The sequence below is a fragment of the Gavia stellata genome, chromosome 10 (genome assembly GCF_030936135.1).
Source record: "Gavia stellata isolate bGavSte3 chromosome 10, bGavSte3.hap2, whole genome shotgun sequence".
Classification (NCBI taxonomy): Eukaryota; Metazoa; Chordata; class Aves; order Gaviiformes; family Gaviidae; genus Gavia; species Gavia stellata.
The window spans coordinates 25194640-25204565 of record NC_082603.1 but is presented as its reverse complement, the minus strand read 5'-3'; the positions used below and the strand labels follow the sequence as shown (position 1 = coordinate 25204565).

General features: G+C 64.7%; 1 protein-coding gene across 1 annotated transcript; it reads right to left on the bottom strand.

Moving 5' to 3' along the window:
* Positions 1 to 920: 920 nt before the first annotated feature.
* BTBD19 (BTB domain containing 19) lies at positions 921 to 8052 on the bottom strand. Its single transcript, XM_059822255.1, has 8 exons — positions 7964 to 8052; positions 5596 to 5833; positions 5111 to 5164; positions 3520 to 3579; positions 2175 to 2243; positions 1676 to 1807; positions 1182 to 1307; positions 921 to 1055 (listed from the first exon to the last, which is right to left on the bottom strand). Exons 1-8 carry the CDS (start codon positions 8050 to 8052, stop codon positions 921 to 923), a joined length of 903 nt encoding a protein of 300 aa, XP_059678238.1.
* Positions 8053 to 9926: the final 1874 nt, after the last annotated feature.

The window sequence follows — 9926 nt, the reverse complement described above, 5'->3', positions numbered from 1 at the left end:
GTGGGCAGCCCCCCCCCCCCAACACGCCATCTAAGTTATTTATATCAAAGAGAGCAAAGGTTTATTTTTGTAGTTTGTACAGGCGGTAGTGGGGACCGAAGGTTTATTTTTAAAGAGTAAATATATATATATTATATATAAATTACCTGCCATGTCCAGCCCTTTCTTTTGTGGGGGACACAGCTGGGGGGGGGGGATGCTTGAGACAGACCCAGCTGTGTGTGCGCATGCAATGGGACGTGCGGACAGGGGTGGTGCACGCTGTGGAGAGATGTGTAAGAGTGTGTGTGGCACATGGCGGGGGGGCTGGCGGCCTGCCCCCCCCACCCCGGGGCTATGAGGAGCTGGGGGCTGTTGGCAGGGCTTGGGGTGGGTTTTCGGGGGGGGGGAGGGGGCAGGGGGGGAGGTGTGCAGCGGTGCTGGGTGGGTGCAGAGATGCCAGGGTCTCCCCTCCCACTTGCCCCCCGCCTAAGCCCCAGGGTCCCCATCCCGCTCAGCCCGTTTCCCACCCCTGCCACGGGGAGGAGGTTGCGCCCCTGCCCAGGCCGGTGCCAGCGCTCGCTGCCTGCTGCAGCACGGCCCCACTGCCGGGGGAGGGCAGCACGGCCCTGGGGAAGGGCCCCAGCACAGGGGCCGGGAAAGAGGGAGCTCACCCTGTGACCCCATGGCCCATCTCCAACCCATCCCCCCACACACACGCCCTGCTCCCCGCACCCCTTTTTGGGGTGACCCGCGCATCCTGCCCTGACCCCGAAGCCGAGGCGTGGGGCAAAGGGCTTTATGGATGCTCTTGGCTGCGCCACTCCTCCGGCAGTGCCCAGCCCCGCAGCCTGCCCCACTGCGGAGCACCCGGCCGGGGCGGGGGCACTGCCGCTGCCCGAGGCCCCCGGTCAGGCTGCGGGGACCGCGGCGCCCGGTCCCTACTTGGCCTGCGGGTCCAGGTGGCGGTGGTGGTCGCGGGGCCGCGTGCCGCGCCGGGGCCGGCAGAGGCGGGAGGGCACCCCGCTGCCCCTCCTCAGCGCGTGGGCCCGCCAGGCTGCCGCGATGCTCTCCACCTACAGGGAGGGGGACAGGGATGGGACCGCAGCGTAGTGTGTGTGTCGTCCCCCCAACCGCAGTCCTGCAGCATCCTCCAGCCCCGGAGGCGCGCCGGGGCACCCCGCGGGGAGGCAGCAGCTCACCGGGATGAGCAGGTCCCGCTGGTTGTGGCTCTCCAGTGTCGCCAGCTCGCTGGGTGCCAGCAGCGGCAGGCGCAGCTCCCGCACAGGCAGGGCGGCCACCTCGGGCACTGGGCGCTCCAAGACGGCCTGCGGGATGTGCGGGATGGGGCCGGTGATGCCCTGGGCAGCGGGCGTGGTGGTGGGGCGGTAGTGTGTGGGAGCAGGGAAGACGGGGTTTGGCGGGGGGGTGGGCACACGACGGGACGCGACGGGGGGACGAGGGCGGGGGGGCGACACAGCCTCTGTGCCCATTACACAGCCCCCGGCTCAGGGACAGGACGCCTGCGTTCCCTGCCTGGGCTGCGGGTGTGGGCGGGGGCTGGGTGGGGAACACGGGGACGGGGGGGGGTGTGGGGGGGTGTGGGGATGTCCTGGCACCCCTGGCTGGCTCTGCCTGGGGGGGGCGGGGGGGCAGCCAGGACCACCCACTCCCGTCACCGCCATACTGCACTCACTGAGCTGACGTGTGCCCACTCCCGCACGGCCTGCACCAGGTCCAGCTCATCCACGGCCAGACGGTCGCTGCGCAGCACCCGTGCCAGCACGGCGTCAGAGAGCTCATGGAAGCCCTGTGTCTGCACCACCGCCTGCCAGCACACCACAGCACTAGGGCATTGGTACTGGGACCCCACAGCACCCCCCCACCCCCACCATGGGCCATTGGGCCCATCCTGGTGCCATCCCTGCCTGGCACCCCAGCATCCCCCACCCAGACCCCCATCCCCCGGCAACCCAGTACCCCTCAGCCAGCCTCTACCTGGCACCCAGCATCTTCTCCCGATACACCATTTGCTCCCTTTCCTCCCCTGCCCAGCCTCCATCTATGCCATTCTTAGGGGTCCGGCTCCCCTGCCTCATGCTGTGTCCTCCAGTGTTCCCCATGCCATGTGCCCCTGGTGCTCCCCATGCCCTGGGGTACCCCGTGCCATGCTCCCCCATCACCCACAGCCATACCGCAGTGCAGCCCTCGATGAAGGCCAGGCAGTGCTGCTGGAGGTCTGCCTGCCCGTAGGTCACCGCAGCCTGTGGGACAACACAGACACTTGCGAGGGACCCCCCCCCTTGCCAAAGCCCTACAGAGACACGGGCACTCTCAGGGACCTAGGTGACGTGAGCATCCCTGTGCGTGGGTGCCACGTGTGGTGGGGAAGGGGCACCAAGGTCCCCTCCTTTCCTGGCCTGCCCCATGGCAAAGGGTTTGGTGGCTCTACCGCCCACAATGGTCACTCAGCCCCGCTGTCAGCAGGAAGCACCTGATGATCCACTGCTGCTCGGGACGTGACCCAGCCCCAGGTGGGCAAGGGGCCCCAGTATTGCTTTCACAAGGCCACACTGCGGGGACATGGGGCCACCCGTCCCCAGCGCTCCTTGCGTGGGCACAGGGTCAGCTTAGAGCCACCCACATGTGCCCCATGCCCTGGTGCCAGCCCCAGCCTGCCCCATAGCTGCCATCCCCCACTGCACCAGGAATTTGGGCTGCTCTCATCCTCCCCCAGCCCTACGCAGTGATGGTCATCCCAGGGCTGGTACTGCCCATCTGGGCACCAGGAGGATACACGCTTGACCCCCATGGCAGTGGCCCCTGCGTGTGGGGTACTCTGGACCAGCACAAGCAGGGCAAGCATCGCCTCCCCCTCCACCACAGCAGGGGACCAGCATTGACGCAAGCGGAGAGGGAAGGCTAGATGTTTTCTTCAGGTTTGTTTTGTTCTGGGGTTTTGGGGTTTTCTGTTTGTTTCCTCCAGGCCAGTTTTAGCTCTGTTTATGCCGCGGTGGTCTGGCACCACATCTGGCAGGAGTTTCTGTGTTCTGAAGCCGGCATCTCACCCCGAGAGCATTGCTTCGACCCATGGGAGGTAGAACAAATCCCCCTTCTCTTGGGAGCAGCCTTGGTCCCACCAAGCAGCATGGCAGTGCCATTGGGACTCCTCCAAGGCTATTTTTAGGTGCCCAACTCTCAGCAGGGTTTTTTTGGACTGGCCCCAAAACCATGAGAGCTCCCAGAAACCCAGTGCCTCCCAGTTTCATGCAGATGATGGCAAAGCCCTGGCACTGGGGAGCTCTGGCCACCCCTGCCCAGGGCAGTGTGAGGACATTTCCCTGCCAGGCTGTGGTGGCCCCAGTGTCCCTTGCAGCCCTAGTACAATGTGCCCAGGAGCTGGCAGGGCAGCTGCTGGGCCAGGGAAGGGTTGGAAATCCTGCCCCACCATACAGCCAAGAGCAGGAAGGGCCAGCTCCTGCCCCAAAATCAGACAGGTTATTTTTAACCCCTTGTGACCCCACGGGGGGTCACACTCACCTGCAGAGCCTCGCAGACCTGCTCCACACTCAGTGTGTCCTTGATGAACTCAACGCAGATCTGGAAGGCAGATGGATACAGTGTGGGCAGAGCAGGGACTCAGCCCCGCCACCCACTCCTGTGGCTCTCAGCACCCCCTGAGCCCCCAGGACATGAGATATGGGACACGGGACATGGGGTGGAGGCACCTCCAGCTCCGCACGGTTTCATAAGGCAGCAATGGAGTACTGATTCAGCCAGGGACCAAGTTTGATGTGACCAAACCCCAGTGAACCTCATAGCTCCAGGTGGGTCACCTAACCCTGGCCACAGTCACTAGCCACGGCCTGCCACAGCGGACGGCCCTGGTGCTGGCTGCAGTGCACTGGGTGACCTCAGCTTTGCCCAGCCCTGCCTGCCAGCTGCTCTCTGCCTGTGGTCGTTGAGGGACCGGCATCTCCAGCTGCAGCACACACGCAGGCAATGTAGGTGGGATGCGGCCAGATGGGCACATCTATCAGGGAGCAGGACCTCCCTCCTGCCCATCTCAGCTGCCTCCCATGCAAAAGGGTCAGAGCCCCTGGGAAACCCAAGGGGATGTGACATTCAGGGAGGATCCATCAGCTGGAGCAGAAGGGCCCTGAGTCACTGGTGGGAGGGAGATGAAGTCACCCTGCAGCTGGGGACACAGCCACGGGTTTCCCCGGCTGCCCTTGGTCATCCCCCTTCCCCCCCCCGCCCCTCCTCTATGGCTCTCCCCACTGCAGGTCATCTCTCCGAGGATGCATTTGCTGGATGGTGGCGTGGGACTCGTGTGGCCAGGACACTGGGTCCCCCTTTTTGCAGCACCCTTTATGTCCCTTCCCTGCCCAGCCAGCTGCTTGACAGCCCTGTGCCACATCTGGGGTCGGGCTGAGCTTTCCCCCACGGGGTGATGGGGCAGGTCCCATCCCACTGCCCCGGCACAGAGCAGCCAACAGTTCCTCAGCGAGGTCCTTCCCCGGTGGGAGGGGAGGGGAAGTCCAGGCGCGAGATGGCGGGTCACGCGATCAGCCCGGCTGTAATTCAGGAATCGCTCTGATGACGTGGCCCAACCGCCCTCCCCAACGCCGAGCCGCTCCAGCTTCTTGACCACTCCTCGTCTGGCTCCCACCCCTCCTTTTTGCTCCCTGCTGCTTTCCCAAAACCTTCCCGCCCCAAGCAGCACCCCCTTGAAAGCACTGTGGCTGGGGTGCTGAGCGCTCCGCAGGACCGGGGCTTTCCCTATGGCTTCATCCTGCCAGATGACCGGAGGGCACCCGTGGGCGATGGCATAGGGGCTTTCCTGCTGCCCTTTGCCGTGCGGGAGACAAGAGGCCCCGTGCCCTTCCCCGGGATTCCCCAGCTGCTGCGGGGCTCCGGGATGGTGCTGCACCGCCTCAAGGGGGATCCCACTGGAGACCCCCTCCAGGATCGAGAAGCAGGGGCTGAGCCTGCAACGGACCCAGGTGATGCACCATGGTGCTGTCCTCAGAGCCACCTCCAGCCACCAGCCATGCAGGGACCATCTTGGGGCACTCCTCAGCATGGGCGTACTCAGGGACCACCGCCCCCAGTCTAAGCAGGGCCATACCTTGCACAGGTCCTGCAGGCCATACTCTATCGACGAGGTCAGCACCTCCAGAGCCTGCAGGCAAGAGACACCTTGTGAGCATTGGCCTGCAGGGCCATGGATGGGCATGGCAGCCCAGGGGCCAAGGGCACATGTCCTCCTGCCTCCGTGGGAGCTCCCAGGTGGGGCATGGCAGGGGGAAGGGGCTGCCGCATGGGGGCATGTGCAGGTGTACTGCTCTGGTGTCCCCATTCCCAGTATCCAGGGTGTGCACAGCCAGCTGTCCCAAGGTTGGGGCAGACACGTGTGGGACAAGGTGCCCTGGACATCCCACTGTACTGAGCTGAGACCCCACACACTTATTGCACTGTTAGCCAGCCAGAAAGCATCATGCAGAGCAGCCCCTCCACCTTCGGCACCCCAAGAGCTGCAAAACACCCCCTAGCCCTACATTCCTCCTTGTCCCTCCCATGCCCATGGCCCCCACCAGCCCCATCCCCACTCACAATCTGGCTGTTGAGGGTGACACTGTTGGTGTAGAGGAACTCGATGACAGCCAGGAAGACCTCAGGCTGCACGTTGCCCAGGACGAAGGGGCCCTGGGGTGGGATGCTGTTGGGGGGGTCCTCGCTGCCTGCCAACCCCTGGCTGAGCATCCTCCGGAAAGCCTGGCAGCGGCATGCCAGCACGCAGCGGTGCGCAAATATCTTCTGCCGCTCTCGGCCCACCACAAATGTCACGTCGCTGCGGGGGAGAGGGGACTGTGAGGGATGGGGTTCCTTGGGAAGCTGGGGCATGTGATGCCCTGGGGCTGGGACAGGGCACACAGGCAGTGACCAGCTGGGTGCCCATCCTGTCAAGGTAGCGTCCTTTAGTTTTAACCAAGGGGCTTTTCCCAAGCACGGAGGGGTCCTTGCTAGTGGCTCCTTGCAGCTGTCTGAATGCTACAGGTCGGGTGAGCAAGATGGGGCCTCTGGAAAGCACAGAGAGCCACGGGTGCCAGCACAGCCAGCCACGGGTGCTGGCACAGAGTGGGGAAGAGAAAGGCCCGGGACAGCTGGAGAAAGTGGCTTTCTCTTTTGGCACGGCAAAGTGGGGGAAAGTGCGGCTGCCACCAGGCCCAGCCTCCTTGACTCATGGGCACTGACTCACGGGCTCAGGGATGCGAAGCTTCCGTCATCACCGCCGGTGGGGTTGGCACTGGCCCTCCCTGCACCTGCGGGACAGGGCAGCCTGCACTGCACACTGGGGCATGGGGTCCCACTGCCCTGGTCCCCCACGGCCCCCCAGAACGGTTCCCCAGCCCTGCAGCCCCTGGAAGGGAAGGCAGGATCAGGGGAAAAGGAGTGGGCAAAGGCCAGAGAGTCTCCAGCCTGTGTGCGCTGTGCGGCCATGGCCCATCCATCCCCTCGTCCCCTCCTCCTCTCTTCCCCCACCCCAGCAGCGCAGTGAGCAGAAGACATGCCACCCAACCTGTAGCTGTCACAAGGCCGTGCACAAACACACCACCCAACCCTCGCAGCATCCCGCAGAGGTTGTGCCCACCAGAGGGAAGGGCATCTGGGTCATCCCACAGGTATATTGCGATACACATGGCTGGGGTGTGCTGGGCGGTGTGAGGAGAGCCTGACAGGACCTCCGTGACAAGGGGGACCAAATTAAACTGCTCTGTGGCTAGGGTCCACAGGCCAAGTGAGGGAAGCAGGGTGCAGGCTGCGGGATGAAGGCTGTGAGATATGGGATGCAGGCTGCAGTTATGGGATGCAAGGTCTGGGATGCAGGATGCAGGCTGCAGGATGGGTGCAGGATGGCTGCAGGATGCAGGATGCAGAAGGAAGGATGCAGGATGTGGGGAGCAGGTTGCAGGATGTAGAATGAAGGCTGCAGGGTGCAGGCTGCGGGATGCAGGCTGCAGAAGGAAGGATGCAGGATGAAGGTTGATGGATGCAGAGTGTAGATTTCAGGTTGCAGGATGCAGAATGAAGGCTGCAGGATGTGGGCTGCGGGATGCAGGATGAAGGGTGCGGGATGCAAGATGCAAGTAGCAGGATGTGGGCTGGGGATGGCCAGGAGCTGGCAGCCGCTTCCGCACTGCCTGGTGCTGTGGCTGGGGAGTTTTCACTGGGATTTCTCTTCTGGGTGGCCAAAATTTCAGCAGGGATGGGGATTTCCTCAGATAGCACTGGCATTTGTGCCAGGCCTCAGCATGAAGCGGGCAAAGAGGCCCACACAGCTAGCCAGCTCCCAGGCAGGACGTGCAGTGTAGGTGGGGGGTGGCCGAGGCAGTGGCTCTCCATCTCCGCGCTCTCTGCTCCGGAAGGAGGTGGCAGGGACACCAGGCGCGGCGAGGGGGGCCAGCTGGGCTGCCGCCTGCTCTCTGGGGAGGTCGGTGATGTGGAAGGAAAGCACCGGTGAAGCCCGGGTGGGAAAGGAACCAAGCACGGGTGGCTGCCCCTGGGGAGCACGGCGGCTGCAGTACCCCCACCCCTGGCAAGGGCAGGAGCCCTGGCGCGGCATTTAGCCTGGGACACTGCCTTGCCCTGCTGGCACCAATGCCCGGGGACAGAGGGGGTCTGGGCGCACCCGGGGACCTTCCCTCCTCCGGAGAGGCCGTGGCTGTCCCAGGGGGATGCACCCGCGCAGTCCTGGGCTCCTGCTCCCGTGCAGACGTGGGGGGAGCGCTGCAAAAGCCGTGCGGGATGCCCCGGGGCGTGCACAAGCCAGGCCGGCCCCGCCAGCTGCCCGGGGCTCCCCGCACTGCCCGGGGGCCCCAACCCCCCCCCCGGCCAGGCTCGGAGCCGTGGGTTAGCAGCACGGAGCGGGCACCGGGGGGCTCGGCATGTCTGGGGAGGTGGCAGCCCCCCGGCCCCTCACCTGAACTGAGGGTTGTTGACCAGCGTGCGGAGGGCGGCGGTGAAGGCAGCCGCTTCGCCCTGCAGCCGCGCCGAGCAGGCTCCGGCCATGGGCTGCCTCGGGGAGGGCGGCGGAGGAAGGCGGCGCAGGCAGCAGCGGGCGGGCGGGAGGCTGGCCGGCCTGGGAAGGCCGCGGGGAGGAGGCCGCCGCGCCGTACGACATGGCCCATTGCTAGGGAAACCTGGCAGGCAGCGCCGGGGCCAGGCAGCCGGGGAGAGAGAGGGGGGCGGCGAGCGGGGAAGCCCACCCTCGGTGCCGAGGCAGCTCCCTCCGGGCGTTTGGCGGATGGGAGCGGAGCGGGGAGGCCGGACGGCATGGCGGGCCGGGGGCATCCCCCGCCGCGGCTCATGGCACGGCCCCGGCACGGGGACCTGCCCCGCAGCCGGTGGCTTTGCTGGATGGGGCCCCGTGGATGGGGGCAGATGGGAGTGAAGGGAGGCAGGCGGCTGGGATTTTGGGAAAGGCAACACAAAGATCACCTCCACATGCACAGCCCCCATGGAAAGCCGCTGGGCGTGGCTGGGTCCCCCGCACCGGGAGCGGAGAAAACTCGAGCCCAGCGGGGAGATCTGTGCCCTGAAATGGAAAAAGTCTCCTCTCCTGCCGATGCTCCAGGCCAAAGCACTGCAGCTCTCGTGTCTGTTTAGGACACAAGCGATCAGAGGCAGAAAAAACATAACCAGCCTCGCCCAAGCCCAGACCAGCTGCTGTGCCAGGGGATGCCCCGTCCCTTTTCTCCCAAGCCTGGCTGACCCCAAGCAGCCTGCGGATGGGGAGGTGGCGAGGGTGCCCATGGAGGGACCCACCTTCGCTTGTCAGTGGCGGTGGGAGGGAGAGGGAGGAGCAGGGCCCGCAGCCTATGGCAGCACCCCAAAGGAGCGGGGGTCCAGCTGCCAGCGAGCTTGGCAGTGCTAGTCAGTGGCAGGCTATAAATACCTCTGATGAGAGATAGAAACACAAAAGCCGTCTCCGCTTTCCTCAAATAGCTCAGCAGCCGGGCCAGACAAAGGCGTATTGACAGGGCGGCCACAGAGTACCAGCTGGGCTGGGCTCTGCCTGTGGAGAGAAACGCCACTTGGGGTTGGGAACCCGCAGCAAACCTGCCCTCAGATCGAGGCATTGCGGCAGCAGGGTGCCCGGCACGCGGTAGGGCTGTGCTCAACGGGTGCCCACCCGCCCACACTCTCCCTTGGTGCAGGGGAGGGGATAAGTACCTGAAGGATGCAAACCTTTGGGTAAAATCAAGTTTTTGGAGGTCCCAGCCCCAGTGCAGGCCATAGTTGGGGTGCAAAGTGGTGATCACAGTGGCTGTTCTCCACCCACTGTTCTTCCTTTGCCCATTCAACACCAGCAAGCATTTTTCAGGGCTGGCAGGGAGCAGATGAGGTTGGAGGGCACATACCTGGGAGCAACCATGTCCCTATGCTGGCACAGCTGGAAACACAGACAGGGCAGGAGTGAAAGGGGACTGGGCTGTCCAGGGACCAGGAAACAAGGAGTTATGAGAGCCATGCCTCAGAGCAGCCCTGGAGAGCTGCCGTGTCACATAGCAACACATCACGCTCCAGGAGCACAACAGGTTTGGCCTCACTCATTGCAACTTGCAGGACCAAGACTGATCCGGGGCAGCCAGGAACACGACATTGGCTAGAGACAATTCCCCTGGGTTTACCCCAGCAGGGCAGGAGTGGCGCTAGGGGTAAGTGTGGGACCAGATGCAGGCAGGAGGGCTGGGGAGGTGGGAGGTGCTCACCCGTGCAGGGGGCAGAGGGGGGGAAAGGCTGGGGATGGGAGAGCAGAAGGCTGGATGGACTGCGTGTGGCTGCGCTGATCAGCCCCAGCTGGCCAAGGCTTCTGGGGATGGAGGTGCTGGAGAAGGGAAGGCAGCTGCCACAGTCCCCCCAGGCCCTCTGCATTCAGCCCC